This window comes from Cupressus sempervirens, chromosome 9 (genome assembly GCF_028749045.1).
Source record: "Cupressus sempervirens isolate cs-2001-9-10 chromosome 9, ASM2874904v1, whole genome shotgun sequence".
NCBI lineage: Eukaryota > Viridiplantae > Streptophyta > Pinopsida > Cupressales > Cupressaceae > Cupressus > Cupressus sempervirens.
In genome coordinates, this window is record NC_143126.1 from 825,451,708 (window position 1) to 825,470,948 (window position 19,241).

At 37.3% G+C, this 19,241-nt stretch overlaps 1 protein-coding gene across 1 annotated transcript in view; it reads left to right on the forward strand.

Annotated features, from left to right (window-relative positions):
• LOC149541220 (developmentally-regulated G protein 1) overlaps positions 1-19,241 on the forward strand; it is a 192,322-nt gene that overhangs the window by 105,777 nt on the left and 67,304 nt on the right. Inside the window, exon 8 of the mRNA XM_089802231.1 lies at positions 18,907-19,026. Coding sequence (XP_089658357.1) covers positions 18,907-19,026 — 120 coding nt within the window. The remainder of the gene's footprint in view (positions 1-18,906; positions 19,027-19,241) is intronic.

Genomic DNA, 19,241 nt, shown 5'->3' on the forward strand with positions numbered 1-19,241 from the left:
ACACCTAGAGGGAAGTTTGCCTCGAAGCCTGCTACGACTTCTTACGATAGGACAACTTCGTGGAGAGAGTAGAAACCTGAGGGTAAGCGTCCTATTGCATCTCCTCTGCATCGAGAGACAATTAATGATTTGAGGAGGAGAAAGTTGTGGTTTTACTGTCGGGGTCCCTATGGTGTTGACCATGACTGTCCTATGAAGCCTAAGGGCAAAAGTAGGATGATGGAGTGGTTTTATGATGATGATGACAGTGCTGATTTTCAGGAGCAATCTAGGATTATGATCAGGATCAACATAAGATTGGTGATGATGAGGATGAGATGGATGACTCCTACTCAAAGTAGCTTACTTATCCAACGTTAAGGAGGGAGCTTTTAGGATGCGCGGGTTCATAGTTGGACAGAGTATTATCGCTTTATTTGATACAAGAGCTGCTCATAATTTTATAGATGCTTGTTTGGTTACTAGTAGAGGTATGCAGGCAGAGGATTTTGAGGGCCTACGGGTACAGGTAGTTGATGGTTACACCTTGAGGTGTAACAAGACAATTTTAGATCTTCCTATGAGTCTTAATACATATGCTTTCGCCGCAGATTTTTATGTGGTAGATATGGGGGGAACAGATATAGTTCTTGGTATGGTTTGGTTACACACGCTTAAGGATATCTACTTGAGCACAGAGAGGATGGAGATGAGATTCATCAAAGATGGGCAGCCCCAGGTTGTTAAAGCAATCCGTAATGATGAGCTTAAGCAGATTTCCCTTAAGTGCATGCATTATTTGGTACGTCATGAGGATCTTATTGATTGGGTAGTGGAGTGCAGGGTTATGCCTACTCAAAAGAGAGTAGAGGAGTCAGATTATTATCTAGATGTCTAACAGTTGAGAGTGAAACACTCTAAAGTGTTTAATGATTTACCCCCTGGTAGGCCTCTAGATCGAGGGATTGAGCATATCATAGAGCTGGAGGAGGGCACTAAGCCCATTATGATCACACCATATCGCCATCCGAAACAGCTTAAGGATGAGATTGAGAAGACCATTCAAAAGCTTCTTGACATGGGTCATATTAGGCCAAGTAAGTCCCCTTTCGCTTCTTTAGTTGTTTTGGTGAAGTAGAAGGATGACACTCTTCGGATGTGCATTGATTACCGAATGTTGAATAAGAAGACTATAATGAATTGGTATCCTATTCTACGGATTGATGAGCTTATTGACAAGTTGCATGGGGCAAAATATTTTTCAAAGATTGACTTGAGGTCTAGATATCATCAAAACCAGATTAGAGAACAGGATATAGAGAAGACAACATTCAGGTGTCATTGTGGACGTTTTGAGTTTTTGGTCATGCCCTTTGGTCTTACCAACGCTCCTGCCACTTTTCAGTCTACTATGAACAGGGTGTTCCATAGTCAACTCCGCAAATTTGTGCTAGTTTTTTTTTGATGACATTCTGATTTATAGCAAAACGTGGGATGATCATGTTATCCATTTGTATACAGTTTTGGGTATATTGGATCGGGGTTCCTTGTATGATAAGGAGTCCAAGTGTGCTCTGGGTATGACAAAGTTAACTTTATCTAGGGCATATTATTGGTGCTGATGGAGTTCGCATGGATCGAAATAAGATCCATTCTATTGTGGAGTGGCCTACACCTGAGACCCTGACACTGTTGAGAGGGTTTATTGGTCTTTGTGGCAGGTTTTCAATGACATGCAGCTCCCCTCACAGATTTGACCTGTAAGTGTGCTTTTCAGTGGTCGGCCCAAGCCCAAGAGTGTTTTGAGAAGTCTAAGACTATCATGACTTCATGTTTGGTGTTGGCTTTACTTGATTTTTCTAGGCCCTTTGATTTGCATTGTGACGCTTACAGAGAGGGTATAGGTGCAGTTTTGGCCCAAGATCGACATCCCATTGTTTTTGAGAGCAGGAAATTGCGGGGTCCCAAGAGATCTTTCAGTGTTTATGATAAGGAGATGTTGGCCATGTTTAGGCAATATTTAGTGGGCAACAAGTTTTGCATTAAGACTGATTGTAATAGCTTGAGGCATTTCCTGGGGCAAAGGGACTTAAATGAGAGCCAACAAAAGTGGGTCAGCAAGCTACAATCTTGCGATTTTGATATCTCTTATATCAAGGGGACTCAAAATGTTGTTGCAGATGGTCTTTCGAGGAGACCTCATCTTTGTATAGTTTTTGATATTTCAGAGGATTGGAAACATTTAATTATAGCTGAATATTTTTGGGATCAGTGAGAGTAAGGTATTGTGGATGGTAGCATTCATGATGATAGATATTCGCTTTCAGGAAACTTGATTATCCACAAGGGAAGGATATATTTGATTCCAAAGTGAGAGGTGCGTAGGATTATCCTACGAGCATTCCATGATTCACCTATGGCTGGTCACCCGCGCTTTTTCTAGACTTATAGGCAGGTTTGGGAAAGATTCACATGGAAGGGGTTAAAGACTGATGTACATCGCTATGTTCGAGAGTGTTCAATTTGTCAACAGAATAAACATGAACACATGGATCCTGTTGGTTTATTACAGCCACTTCTTATTCCTAAGAGGAAGTGAGAGAGGATTTCCATGGATTTCATTCTGGGCTTGCCTAAAGCTCAAGGACGAGATTGTATATATGTGGTAGTAAACAAACTCACAAAGTATGATCATTTCTTTTTTATTGCCACTACCTATTCAGATGTGCAGTTAGCCGAGTTATTTTTTAGGGAGATTTTCAGGTTGCATGGTTTACCCAAAACCATCGTGAGTGACTGTGTCAACAAATTTATGAGTCATTTTTGGTAGGAGATTTTAGATTATGTGGGACCAACACATAATCTGAATCAAATTTGAGTCATTTTTGGCAGGAAATTTTTAGATTATGTGGGACCAACACATAATTTGAATCAAATTTATGATTCAGATTTATGTGGGAGATTTTCAGGTTGCATAGTTTACCCAAAACCATCGTGAGTGACCGTGACAACAAATTTATGAGTCATTTTTGGCAGGAGATTTTTAGTTTTCAATTTTTGATACCAACACGTTTGGTTATCTTCAATAGTCCTTTTAATGATTCTGATCAAATTCTTATTGGATGACTTAGCCAAGCCATTGCCTTGAGGGTAGTAATTAGAAGATGTGCTTAAGTAAATGCCATGATCGATTGCCTACGCACAAATCTGAGATCCTACAAATGATTTGGCATTATCTGATATTATGGTGGAAGGAGCACCAAATCTTGTGACAATTCCATCAAGGAATTCAACAACTGAAGCTTTTGTAGAATCTTTCAAGGCTATTGCCTCAGTCCATCTTGTAAAGTAATTTGTTGCAACCAAAATCCACCTGTGACCAAACTAGATGGTGGATTAATAGGAGCAATAAAATCTAATCCCCATTGAGCAAAAGGCTGATCAACTTGGATGGGGTGAAGTGGAAGGGTTGCAAGTCTCTGTTTACTTGAGAAGAAAGCACACTTTTCACACTTCCTTACATGTCTATGGCAGTCATGGAACAAGGATGGCCAATAGTAACTGGCTCTTATGATTTTCATTGCAGTGGTTCGTGCTGAAAAGTGGCCACCGTCAGGACCGTCATGAAACTCTTTAACCATCCTCTTTGCTTGATCTAAATCAATACATCTTAGCAAGGCTCCATTGAAGTCTCTCCTAAAAAGAACACCATCAACTATAGCATAGGGGATGGACTGCAGTCTAAACTGTCTTATTTTAGCTTTATCCAATCCTTGAGGATATCCATTCCCAGCTAAGAAGGTTTTCATGTCATCTATCCAGCTCCTTGGGTTATCATCCCTTACCCCCTGTTGCTGTGCCAATACCAAGGCAACTTCCTCATTAGGCTTGCAAGATGAGATCATCTGTTTGCAGAACCCTTTCCCTCTTACTAGTTTGGTAATTAGGATGTCCACATCATACTCCACTGCCTTAGTGATCCAATCTGCCCTTTTCTCACTAATATCTCTGCTCGACAAGAAATCCTTAACACTTGCATGAGGAACCAGAAAATGGATTTTGTTATGAGACAACAAGTGTCTAAATTTCTTCAAGGCTCATATGACCACAAGGGCCTGCTTTTCCACATAGTTGTACTTATTTTCATACTCTTTCAGCCCTTCACTAAAGAAAGCAATAGGCTGCTCTTCATTTTTTTTCATTTGATTGAGTCAAAACAACAGAAATACTTGACTCACCTCCTAACGTGTAAAGAATGAAATCCTTATCAAAATTTGGATTGATGAGAGTAGAGGCTGAAGCTATGGTGACTTTGATTTCTTCAAACTTGCTTTCCCTTCCTTCGTCCATGAGAAGACCATATTCTTTTTAAGCATTGCTGTAAGAGGTTTCACCATGGTACCATATTCTTTTTAAGCATTGTTGTAAGAGGTTTCACCATGGTAGCTAGATTAGGATTAAATCTTTTCACAAAATTTATTCTACCAAGAAAACTTTGCAGACCTTTCTTGTCACTAGGAAGAGAAAAGGCAAATATTGGCTTTGTTCTTTCTGGATCAATGGTCAGACCATCCCTAGATACAATATGTCCTAATAATTTCCCTTGATTAGTGACAAAGACTCGCTTGCATTCAAAGATACTCCATACTCTCTACATCTTATAAACACTTGTCCATACCTAGGGAACCATTAAACAGATTATTATATGAATTTGATTTTTTGGTGGGAGCGCATTTTGTTTAACATATACCATAACCAAAGGCTATGTCCCTTAAAGGGACATGACCCTATCTAGGTCGGCCCACAATGCCTTCTCATAATTGACGCGTAGAAGGAGATTTAGTTTAACAAAACAGACATAACTAATTTAGTTGATGTTAATGCTAACATATAGTCATCACCAAAGATCGTCAATCATGCCTAACCAAGGGGCAATGTATTAATAGCCTTCAAAACGATATTATATGAAAGATGAGAAGGGAAATGACCCTATCTAGGTTGGCCCACAATGCCTTCTCATAATCGGCGCCTAGAAGGAGATTTAGTTTAACAAACATAACTAATTTAGTTGATGTTAATGCTAACATATAGTCATCACCAAAGATCGGCGATCATGCCTAGCCAAGGGGCAATGTATTAATAGCCTTCAAAACAATATTATATGAAAGATGAGGATTGTGCGATCTGCACAATCAAGCTAGTATGAGGATCAAAGTTTTAGTTTTAACCCTCCTATTGGTGTTTGAAAACGTTACCCGTTTCCAATTACCTTGATGAGAACAAGACACATCTAGGGGCAGCTAACTCCCATTTTCAACATGCCCATTCAGACACCAAGCCAACTATAAGGCATGACCCTTCTTCTTTTTCAGGCTCTGCAAAACCTAGGCGGGTGGAGCTATAGATTCTTTATATGGTACCAGTTATCAAAGCATACACTGAATCTAATATGAAGCAGATAAAACCCTTATTTCTCCTGATAACTCATGAAATAACATCAATCTACAGTAGCTAAATGCAGATCTAGGAACCTCATAAGCTGAGTGAATTCTATTATAGCTCTTCAACATGAAAGGGAAAAGCGTTGATTATTGATGTTGATGTTCAACAAATCCTCAAACATGCAACAAAACCTAATGATCCTATCTCTGATCAATGCCTAATCCATTGGGCAATTCCATGAATTGAAAACATACATCTGTGACATTAGGACATATTCTGTATTCCCAGACATCAGATCTATCTAATCACCTTGTGATTCAGACATTAATGTTCATTCAGATCTCATTCTTACAAAATATCCTTCTCAAGTAACCAGCAACCTTGTTAAACATATCAAGCATTTACTTGGCCCTTTGGTCCAATAGCAAAATACATCAAACATACAACCTGAAAGGGATGCAAATAGGTCTCAAATCTTTGTTCCAAAACCACATAAGACTTACTGATTGCTGAGATAGGAGACAAGAAACAGAATGAAGCTAGTAAAACTATTGCTCATATGTATTCATTTTCTTTGAAAATATACATTCAGGTGCATGAAATCAAAACATGAAACAACCTAACATCTCAGAACTATTTGTATTATCTTTACACTTTCTGTTCACATGAGAGAAAAATGTTGAAGAAAATGGTGTCACAGTCATGGGAATGCAACCAGAACTGGATCCAAAACCTTGGTATCACAGTAATGTGCAGATTTTTCACCAAAAGACTGGAACCAACTGGTTTCTCAGTAACAAAAAATTGGAACCCCTAGAAAGAATGAAAGATAGAAAGATATAGCAAAGGAAAGAATCTCGGATCTGATCTTCAAGTGACAAGTGTCCATTTGAAATGCAATCCTCTGTAACTGAATAACTTCTTCCTTCCATCTCCCATTCTGATCTAATCTTGTTTCATCATTTCTGTTATTGACTTGCAAAATATCTCTACCTAATGATGAAATCTGATAATTGAATCCGAACACATGCTAATTGACTAAATTTTAGCCAAAACACCATGAAGACACAAAATAATCAGATACAAAAGTTATTGAATGTATTTTAGGCATCTTTTCACTGAATCCTGCAACTAGTGATTCAAAACACCTGATAAAACACGCCAACCAACCTCTGATAGAAAACCCCCTGTAGCAAGAACAGACTACTACCTGTGCAAAAACCAACCTCAAATTTGGAAAATTTAGATCTTCCCGGTTCCGGCGGTATATTAGAGTGCACATCTAACCTCTCGGAAATGCCCAGAAAGTCGATTTGAAAAATGCTCCTCTGTTACAAAACTCAGGTCTGCATCCTTAACATTTAAATTTTTTGAAAAATTTAAATGAGTCTAAAGTTTAAAACTTTAAAATATGACCCTTGTGAATTTAAAATCACTGACGCACATATAGCACATTTGGAATAATAAAATTTATTTGCTTTTATATTCTTGAAATTTGAAACTTTTCTTTCATCTCTGGGCCCACTAGGCGCCACCCAGGCTGCCACGTGGCGGCTCTTGATTGGCCAGCCAATTTGCCACCTCATCACCTCTGGCCCTGCCATGTCACCCGCCTGCTTGCTCCATCACCATGTGTCGACTGCCCGCATTCCCGCAATATTTAACCATCAAGCATCTTCGTTTTGTGGAAATGCGGAATGCGTCGGATCTGCCACGTGGCAGCATCCTGTGCCTCTGTCTGCAACTGATCGTTTGCGCCACTTCACTACGTGCGCGGGACCCAATTTCCACGTCATTAGCCCGCTTTCCCACATTTTTTAACCCAGGAGCAACTTCATATTGCGGGGAAGCGGGCACCGCTCGATCCGGACACGTAGCCGCTCTTGGTGCGATCTTCACTTTGTGTGCCATGTCACCTTTATTGCATTGTCGTTTAAAATTTTACCTTATTTGCCTCCAGCTGACGTCATCCATGATTGGGTAGGACCTGCGCACTGAAGCCTTGCCTTTAAATGGCTCACGCTTCAATTCACAATGCAATGTGAGTGCAATTGTAATTATAATGCGTAAAATTCTTCTTGCCGGCCAATGTGGGATTTTTGTGCTAAACTGACTGGTCGGCTCCATCTATGTTCACACGTGATCTTCCAATATGCTCCAGTGTGGGATCTCCTCTGCACTGGCGTGGGCTCTGAAGATCCCTTTAATCTTGCAATAGCTTCTTGCTAATTCGCACCGGTCTATTCCCTTAGCGTGAAGTTCTTCAAACATAACTGCTGGTGGCTTTCCTTTGTGCGGGGTGTGAATTCCTTTTTTAATGTGTCGATTCCTACTAAGTTGGCTTTTTCACTCTTGTTGTGGACAACTTGATTGCGTCGACTCCTCTTTGCCATGCATGACCTGCTCAACATGCAGCTCCCTTTTTTTCGTGTGAATACCGTTGCTCAGCGGTTGGGCTTGCTTGAAGTTCTTTATGGCACTGGTCTTTCTTTTAATGCGGATTTGTCTGTGGATTCTCCCTTTGAAAACGTGGGCGGCAATTTTCTTCGTGCGATTCTTTACTTGACGTGCCTGCTCTGCTACAGATATTCCCCTCAAAACTTGCTGGAGTTCATTCTTCTACCTCCTGCGGCTTTGCTTGCATGGAGGGTTCTTTGTTTTTGCCTTTGACTGGGGCCCTCTATGAAGGTGCTTGCCGCTGCCTCCCTGCTTTTCAACGTGGAATTTATATGCTGAGATTATAACTTTGTGAAAGAAATGCACCCAACGGACTCATATTTGCGATTTGATAACCCCAGGACGAATCGCAAGGCTTCAATATCTTATCCCGCTGGATCTACTTACTCCTTCCATAATTTAAAAAAAAGCATGGCCTCTAATGCAATCTGGGAAATACGCAAGCATTATAGTCTGCGCTGAATTTGGGCTCTGTGCCCCAATTCGAGTGCCTATAAGAGGTACGCCTGCCAATAATGGAGGACATTGAAAGTATACAAAGAAGGGGACGAAACCCAGGCAATTATTTTGACAACTTATCAAGGGGAAATCGATGGAACTTGAGTATTTTAATTAATTTGTCAAAGAGTGGTTAAAATTAGGGGAAGATAATTGAGGATCTCCAGTTATACACCATCCCTATGAAATGGGCCTTCCGCAGACTCTAAATACCAAAACGGGTCATATCCATACTTTTAGGGGCTTCTTTCACATAGTCTATTGAGATTATAACTTGCATGCATGATCTTTCATTCAAACAGCAGCTTCTATGACGTTAAATCTTCTTGTTACACAGACTACGGCATGATAAAGCTACTTATCATGTTCTTTATTGACTCTATGTTGACAGACATTGGTTACTTCTAATCTCTGAGCTCTAATTCTTTTCAATGTATGCATTGGGCAACAATGAGCTTTAAGAGGCACACTCAAGGTTAGAAGGGAGAATGAATGTTTGCAATAAGATTTCATGATATCAATCTAATTGTTTGAAGACAATGTTGCTACTTTGTTCTTTATGCAAGATGTTACGCTCTTTTCAATATCAGTCTCCATTTGAAACAATATCCTTCATGTTTTATCAAACTGGAGAAATCAGTCGGACCCCAAAGTGGGTCCGGCTAAAAAAAAATTTCGCTTCCGGACAACTGAGCCTTCAAACTGATCTGTTGATCGCCTTTGAACTGATCTAAAATCAAGTTCAATCACTGAAACAACATTTAAAACTCATTTTACCAGCATTCTGCAAACTATCACTTTTGATGTCAAGAGGCTTGTTGACTGCCTTTGAAAATTGACCCGGACAACTGACCAAGCTTTGAAATCTAGCACACTAAATCTCTGTACGACACACTTGCACCATGTTGAATCTCGTCTCATGACAAATTCGGGGTCAAAAGATATTGACCTCCGAAGTTGCCAACTTAAATTCACCTGCAGATAAACATGTTAGAAAACTAGAAAGTGCATTTGGAAATGGCCTGGAAAACTGGACAAATGGGCACATGAGTTAATGAAAACTGGGGAACTGGTAGATTTTCATGAGGAGAGTATGATTATACGATTTAGGCTCATGACGAATCACAGGGAAAAAATGGCGAGGGCACAAACTAGGCTACCTGGATTTGCAGGACAGAAGACATCAGTAAAATATCATTTTTTGTGAATGGAATGACCTTGGTAAAGTGTGAAGATGGATTCGTCATGACTTGCAAACTGACACACTTGAAGTATTTTCAGAGGACAACACATGGATACAATCCATTTGACTTGACCAATCACAGAGCAAGAGTTATAATGTCACGAACAGGGCTGCTAATCAATCTGCAAATACTGACACTAGTAAAACTTAAGAAATTGCGTTTGGAATCGTGTTTGAAAACTAATCAAACAGATTCGTCATGAGCTGAAACTTGAAACATAACAAGTCTCTGACGTCTACAATGCAACGCAAAAAGAATTTCAAGATTTAGGTCAACTGGGTCAAAATTACAACACGTCAAACAAGGCTTCCCAAAATTATGTGCAATTTGCAAAAGCATGAAAACAGTAACTGACCAACTTTGAGGGATTCAAAACCTAATCAAACGAACTCAAAACGACTCGAAATTTGAAACATAGGTTCTCAGATATGGACACTAGACACTCCCAAAGTGGTGAATCACAAAACATTTCTGGGTGTGAGATATTCATTTACAAACAAGGCCTCCTATTGCTGTCTGACACGGGTAAAATGCAGATTTGGGAAATGCTCAAAACGGGACTTCGACAAACATCTCGGAATGATGTTTTAACTTCATGGAACATGCGAACATGCTAAATGGAGGGTGTTAGAAACATTGAACACCATTTAGGCCTTATACTAACAGTTGGGTACAACCAAGTACATATGCATTTATAGGTCTTAATTTCTCTATGGTGCTCAAAAATTGATAATGCAATTTTTAGCACCAACACCTCCCTCTTAACTTGATAATCATATTGAGAGATAACATATATCGCATCATCAATTATGATGAATAAGCATAGAATGATACTCAATATCTATCTGAATCTTCTTCTTGGCATGTGGTATTATTGAACACATGATCTTATGTCATATTACTATATCCGTGATATGACATATCACTTATACTAGTGACAAAAGTATTGCAATGAATATAATATACTGCATAACATACGAAGAATAATTAAATTCTTCATTTATCCAAGCTGTGACTCATAGGTACTGGCATTCCTATATCACAACATGATCTTGAGTTAAGATCTACCAGAACATAGGATAAACTCCAGAGAATAATAAAATTCTTCCTTTATCCAAATTGTGACTTATAGGCATAACAATGTCTATAGCACAATGTGATCTTGAGCTCATCTAGATCTGACAATAGATCTCTATCGTTTAGCACATTATCTAAGAGATCGTCATCTCTCATAATGTCTTTCATACAAGCGTTCGTTATCTCAGAGATCATCACCTCTAAAATAATGAATACAAATGGTGGAGCCCATAACAGTCAATACCCTGACAATAAAATTATTTTATTAATAATTTAAAGAATACAAATGAATTACAATTTAACCATATTAAGTCTTTTCCTGAAGTGATCTATCTTCACCCGAGAGAGGTTTGGTAAGAATATCTACAGTGCAAATGTATTCTAATTTTACAGTGTTCATATCTACCATGTCTCTTATATAATGGTAATGGATTTCGATACGTTTAGACCAGTCATGAAAAATTGGATTCACAAAAAGCTTGATTGAACTCTAATTATCACAATGAATAATCGTAGGATTCATGGCTTGACCAAATAATCCCACAAGTAACTTTCTAAGCTAAACTGCTTCCCGAGAGGCCATCGCTGCTACAATGTATTCGGCTTCTGTGGAACTTTGTGCTACTGAAGACTGCTTTCTGCATATCCATGATATCATTATTGAGCCTAAATTGCAACAGCATTCTAAAGTGCTTTTCATGTCAGTAACACTTCCAGCCCAATCTAAGTCTGTGTATCCATGTAGGTCTATTTCAACTTTCTCATACTTGAGCCCAAAGTTAAGAGTTCCTTCTAAGTATCTCATGATGTGTTTGACTGCAACTAGGTGAATCTCCTTTGGTTCACACATAAATTGACTTAATGCATTAACAACATACCAAATGTCAGGTTTTGTATTTAGCAAGTACATAAGGGACCCAATCATATGTTTGTAAAAAGTAGAATCTATGGAAGGTGATTCTGTTGTTGCTTCCTTAAGTTTATGTAAATTTGTCTCCATAAAAGAAGATATAGGCCTGCAGTTCCACATTCTAAATCTCTTCAAGATGTCTAATGTATACTTTCCTTGATTGAGTATTATGCTGTCAGAATTCTACCATTCTTCCAGTCCTAGGAAGTAATGAAGGAGTCCTAAATCTTTCATCTCAAATTCTCTAATTATATCTTTCTTGCATTGATCTATGAGATGATCATCACCTATTATTAGTAAATCGTCAACATACAATATCAAAATTACCATATCATCTTTATCCTTTTTATAATATAGATTTGGATCAGCTTCATTCTTGGAGAATCCTAAGCCAGTGAGATACTTATCAATTCTTTCATACCATGCCCTTGGAGCTTGTTTAAGCCTATAGAGAGCTTTCTTGAGCCTACAAACAAAATTTTTAGGGTTATGAGTTTCAAATCCTTCAAGTTGTTCCAAATAAACCTCTTCTGTAATCTTTCCATTCAGAAATGTTGTTTTTACATCCATCTGATGTACTTTCCATCCCTTCGATGTTGCAATAGCTAGGACTGGTCTTACGGAGGTGTATTTGGCAACAAAAGCAAATGTTTCTTCATAATCAATCCCTTCTTTCTGTGAGATTCCCTTGACTACTAATCTGACTTTATATTTTTCAATGCTATCATCAACAAGAAGCCTGATTTTAAATATCCACTTGGAAGAAACAATAGATTTTTTTTTTAGGTCTTGGAACAATTTCTCAAACATCATTCTTCATAATGGATTGGTATTCTTCTGCCATGGCATCCTTCCAACCTGTATGTTTAATAGCATTTGAAACATTGGTTGGTTCTGATTTAGATAAATCATTCATGTTTGCTGCATAACTAGAAAACTTTTGGGTCTTTTGCTTTCTCTGAATGTTCCAGATGGTGCAGCGAAGTCTTGTGCTTCCTCTATTGTCTTGATGGCCCAAAGTGGTCTTTTCTTAGAATTTTGGGTTTCTTCAAGATTGAGGTTTTGAATTTCATCTTCAATTTCTTCAATGTTCTCCTTCTGCAGATTCAGTATTTCCTTCAGAACTAGGTAAGGGAGAGGGTTCTTCAGGACTTAGAGCTCTTTTGAATGCTAAATCTTCTTCAAATAATATATTCCTACTATTTTGAATATTTTCCTGACCAGCCATGAAAATCTTGTATGCTTTAGATGTTTTACTATACCCAACAAAAATACCTTTCCTCCCGAAGGGTTCTAACTTAGTTCTCTTTTCTTTTTGAACATGTATATATACTGGACACCCAAAAATCCTAAGACGACTTATATTAGGTTTAACCTTAGTAAAGACTTCTTCAAGAGTTTTATCTCTAAGGTAGGAGTGAGGACTTATGTTTTGAATATTGACAGCAATAAAAGAGGCTTCTGCCCAAAGATAATATTCTAGATTTTGATCAAATATCATAGCTCTTGCAGCTTCTATAATTGTCCTATTCTTCCTTTTTGCTACCCTGTTTTGTTGTGGGTTATAAGGAACAGTATACACCCTCTTAATTCTTGTTTCTTTACAAAACTCTTTAAACAAATCCGAGGTATATTCCCCTCCATTATCAGGCCTAAGAGTTTTAATTTTATGTCCTGATGAGTTTCCAGTTAAGGTTTTAAATTTTTTAAATCTCTCAAGGATTTCTTCGGATTCTTTACATTTTAAGAAGTAAATCCAAGTTTTTTTAGAGAAATCATCTATAAAAAGTATATAGTACCAAAATCCTCCAAGAGAAGAAACAAGCATAGGTCCACATCAATATGAGTGAATTAATTCCAAAGCATTGTTAGTTTTCCTAGTGCTATCATGAAATGGACTTTTGGTATTCTTACCCAGAGCGCATCCTTTGCATATGCTTGAATGATCTTGATTTAATTTAGGTAAACCAGTAACCATCTTCTCCATAGTCGATAAGATTTTGAAGTTTAGATGTCTTAACCTTTTGTGCCATATTTCGTTTATATCAACAGCTTCATGAATTAAGGCTTGAACAGGTCGACAAGGTTCTGAATTTAATTCATACAAATACCCCTTTCTTTGACCAATCAATTATGCTTTCTTAAATGAGGAGTTCTTAGCCCAGGTCATTACTTTACTGTCTATGAATGCAACATTATGTCCATCATCTTCAAGTGTTGTAATTGAGATTAGGTTCATTTTTAATTCTTGGTACATAGAGTACTCCCTCGAGATATATTGAGCTACTCAACTTTAGTTTCAAGGTGCAATTCCCAATTCCTTTGATTGAATGAGCAGAATTATCACCGATGGTAACTTCGCCATCAACTTCTTCAGATATAGAGTCTAGTGCTTCTTTGTATCCTATAATATGTTGGGATGATCCACTATCAATCACCCATGCCTTGCTTGATACTTCATTTGATAGTGCCGAATACAATACACAATTCTCAAAATCATACTTATTTTCTTTAGTAATGTTTGTAAACTTTACTTGCTGTTTAGAATTCTCAGAGCAATGAGATCTATAGTGTCCAAATTTTTCGCATTTTTCGCATTTTACTTTGGATCAATTAATTCCTTTGATTACCCTTCTTCTTGAAATGCTTTTTCTTACCTTTATAGGAATTTGTGTTGAGAATATGAAGTTCTTCGTCTTCAGTTTTCAACTTTCCCCCTTTTTAAAGTTTTCTAGATTCTTCCTGAAGACAATCTCCCTTAAGTCTATTGAAGTCGTGAAGATTGTCTCTAGCACTTACTGTGCAAAAGTTTCCCATGATTTTGGTAATCCATCTATAGCCATCAGTGTTAGTTCCATGTCATTAATTATGGTTCCTATACTTGCAAGTTTATCTCTTAGACTGGCAACCCTTAGAAAGTAAGAATTCATCAATTCTTTCTTCTTTATTTGTATGTGATTTAGTTGCCTTTTTAGCGCGAGGACTCTAGTTGCATTATTAACCTCATATGCATTTAATAATGCTTTCATCAAATCAAATGCTATTTGATGTTTCATTAGTATGCGTACTATTTCATTTTTCACTCCATCTAATATGATATGTATGGCTTTCCTGTTTCCTTTACTCCAGATAGTTTTGTTAGGTTCAACAATAGGTTGTTTGGATGTTGAATCAACAAACTACTTTACATCATTTGCTTCAAGAATCATCACGATTCTGAATTTCCAAGCATCGAAGTGTTCATTCCCATCAAACCTATCCTTAGGTCTGTTGTGTATGCCAATGAAGATAGGAGAATGATGCTAGATATAATAAGTCTGATTGTTTAATATGCAGAGCCTAGGTTCGACTACTAGAGCTCTAATACCATGTAAAGTTCTGCAAATTCTAAATAATCAGATCTGAGATAATACCTTTATGTGCTTGCTATTTTGAGCTTCCTTCTTGTCTGACCTTGAAGTAAGATGACAATATTAATTGTTCTTCTGAAATATATATATTTATCACAGTAAGTATTCAATTTGTGGCAGAGTTTCTTAAAGGAGCAGACTTGGTGTTCTATTGTGTGCTCTTTAACTACAACCACACCCTCCTCATATACCATAACCAAAGGGCATGTCCCTTAAAGGGACATGACCCTATCTAGGTCAGCCCACAATGCCTTCTCATAATCGGCGCGTAGAAGGAAATTTAGTTTAACAAACAAACATAACTAATTCAGTTGATGTTAATGCTAATTACTAACATATAGTCATCACCAAAGATCGCTGGTCATGTGTAACCAATGGGCAATGTATTAATAGCCTTCAAAACGGTATTATATGAAAGATGAGGATTGTGTGATCTGCATGGTCAGACCAGTATGAGGATCGAAGTTATAGTTTTAACACTTGTGTAATGAGTATATGTAATTTTGTAAATTCTGAAAGCAGCGTTTTCTTGGCAAAGTTATTTCTTGTTTCCCTGATGTATCTATTTGCATAAAACAAACATACAAAAGTATATATTCTGACAAAATTGGAAACAAGAAAAACATTTCTCATTTTCAAACCAGCGAATTTGTGAAAGGCAAGTAAGGGTTTTTACTATTAGAAATTGATGTGGGTTCAAAAAGATCAGGTTCCCAGCAAGCTGGGATTTGAAAGTCTTTTCAAGGTTTCTTTTTACTGGCTTGCCTCTCTGTCTTTTTTTTTTGTAATTGGATAAACCTATCCAGTCAGGAGAGACTATGCATTGGTACGAGGAGGGGAACCTTCTAATTGAAACATCATTTTCATCTTCTGACAGATTTGAACATCTTGTATTTACAGTTGAAATTTACATAAAAGATATATTGCAGTTCCTTATGCAATTTTTATAAGTAATTTGTGAAGTAATAAAGTACGTTTGTGCCACTGTATCCCCACTGTTCCCTTTTGGCACACATCCCTCCTTCCCTCATCACAAAACTTCACTAAATTTCATAATAAACCTATCATTGATCCCCATGTATGCTCCTCTGCAAATAATTGGATTTTCTAAGTTCATTGTGATGAAGCCTTATGGTGCTCATGGTGGTAACATGATCTCTTGCCTACTGCTTGAAGTTCTAGATCTAGACTTTTTATTTTTAGAAGTTGGATCGCTATGATTGCTTTCAATTCTCCAAGATCTCCTTGCATAATGACAACTTCTTTTACCTAATTATATTTCTGCAATTAACAATTGGTACTAATGGTGCAGCAGTTGTTAAGGTTAACTCAAAATGGAGGGGGAATGTTCTACATGCATTATAAGTAGTTGCTAGAACTCATAAGGGATGTGTGAATTTATCCTGTAAAGAAATCAAGATGCTGTGTACTACAAAAGAAGAAAGTAGAATCAATTATTAGCAACACAACGGCATCAGCACCTTTGTCGCTTCTAGAAATCTCAACACCACTGTTTGCTTCACGATATCTTGTGTCATCAAAAGAGATTGTCATCCCAATCAAAGAGAATGTAGCAGGCCTCTGTAGTCTACAGTTCTGGACAATGTATTTATATTTTTTTCTGAGTGATTTTTGTTTTATATATATATATATATGTATATATATATAAATTGAAGCTCATCATATTAGATGGAAATTAAAGTGTGCATGTCATTGGGAATTGAGCTGGCTGTTTTTCTCAAAAGTCATACCTGTACAAGTGAAGGAACTGCTAACAGTCCAATTAAGGATCTCACAAGAGGCTGTTAAACTAAGTCATGAATCCTGAGGGGAGATGCTGGACACACTCCAACAATCTCCCGTTTGGCCTTATCTGAGGGGTTTGAACCTACGACCCCATTCTGAAACCATTTATTGGGAATTGAGCTGGTTGTTTTTTCCAAAAGGAACACCTGTTCAGGAAATGAAACCACTGCCATCCCAATTAACTATTTTACTGGAGGCTGAAAACCACATGAGAAATCCTAAGGGGAGATGCTGAGCACGTTCACACATGCAAGTGATTGTGCCAAACCTGAAAGCTACTAGTCAAAGCTTGGGCACAATAGAGGGAAGGATTCATGGTAAGAATCATTGGGACTAATCAGAATCTAAAACCTTCTTTAGATTGTCTTGAAGCTTGGTTGACCAACATTGAGGAGGCAATACCATAACAAAGAAGGTTGGATTTATCAAGAGCCCAATTAAGTGGTCCATCTGCTACTTTATTGCATTCTCTGGGAACATGACTGCAGTGAACCTCTTGAAGCTTGGCCTGCAAGCTTTGATTCTTTCCCAATTCTCTGGCCATTTACCTGTGTTCTCTATGGAATTCATAAGGATCACATAAAAAGCTAATAATTACCTTTGAGCCAGATTCAATACATAGATTTTGCCTCTCAATTTTGAAAACCCTTCCATTCCTTTATAAACAGATTTGAACTCTGTTAGATTATTGGTCGTATGTCCCAATTGTGAGTTAAGATGGCTACAGATTTATTTGATATCTACCAATGACTCCCATACTAGCCTGACCTTGATTACCTCTTGAGGCATCATCAATATTGAACTTATTGTTTTTAAACAGAGGAATTGCACAAGGTCTATCTATTTGACTTTTCTTTTTAGATTGGAAGGGGGGCATGTTGAAGTCTTGGATTGCGAAGAGATTTTTCTACATAATCACCCTCATTCTGGAGTGAGAATTTGAGACAGACATATCTTAAAATTGTTAGATTGGGGGATATTAATATTAATCTTTTCCCAAACATAACTCATATCCTTGCCATACAGATGGAAAATTCTTCTGTTTCTGCAAATGATCTATAGCATAAGACTGATACTAGAGCATAACTCTGTGGGGACTTTACATATGACAGAACATACACACATTGTGATAAGTTAGTGAGCTGTTGGTATCAGAGTTTGAACCCATTTATCTTTGTTTGGTACCTTCAATTTTATAAGATGGTCCTCTAGATTAGATTCTATGGTATGTTAGAGATATCATGAAACACTTTTCCCATTGTGGACCGTGAGCTTCATGTAACCATATTTTCCATGAGTTAGTGATGCTTCTATCAAAAACATGCAACCACTTTTTTCATAGACCTTAGATGATTGCCTTATTATTGTGTTAAGAGGCTCATCCATGTAATGTTGTGCTTTTTCTTCATTATTTGGATGCACACATTGTGATTGTTTTTAATCTCTTTAATGCTATGTTTCACCAAACTTGGACTCAAGGAAATCCCACTTTAAGGAGTGCCGAAATTGCATTGTGGGCTTTTAAATATATATTGAAGAGAAAGTTTGGTGGGATATTGGGTGATGATCACAAAGAGAGCACATTCAATAAAACTTAAAAGTGAAAACATCCACATAAACAAGAATTGTGTGCAATTGAAAATTTCTGGTACATGTGACACAGATAAATAGGGAAATCATTGAAAAAAACAAGCAGCCCTACCTTTGACAAGTTCTTTGTGATAATTCTTGTGCAGGTTGCTAGGCTTTAGAGCTTCACACATTTCTAAGACTGTAATAGTAGTCCAATATCTTGTCATTATATTAAGGCTTAGCTCATTAAATTGCACGTTTGGGTGCTTTATATTATTACTATCAATGATTATTTACAAAATGTAATATATATTACATATTTCATCACAAAAGGTGTCAACAACCTGTAATGCACACAAAGGAAAGTTGTCAGATGTTTCATTGTATATTTTCTATCCAAATATTGTTAGGCTATTAGAGAATATCTATTGATTTTCATATATAAGTCTCTTTAAAATTCAATTTGCCAACACTATTTTTTTGGGATTTTTAAGTATGGTTTGTTTGGCAGATATATTTCAAAAGGAAAAAAACTGGTGGCATTTCCTTCAATACTACAGCGCCGTTAACACATGTGGATGAGAAACTTTGTTATCAAATCTTGCATGAGTACAAGATCCATAATGCTGAGGTATATTTCATGTATGCATTTCTTTATGCTGATTTTTCTGGCAATTGATTGGCTAGTAAAATCAATTTGATAGCTGTAAATGTGTGAGTATTTATGTATAGATCTTGTTAGATATTATGGATGTTTTATTATGTACATGCAACATTCTTTTAAAATTGTTGATTTGATAACAGCAACTTTTGAGGAATTTGTTTAGGTGCTTCACAATACAGGTA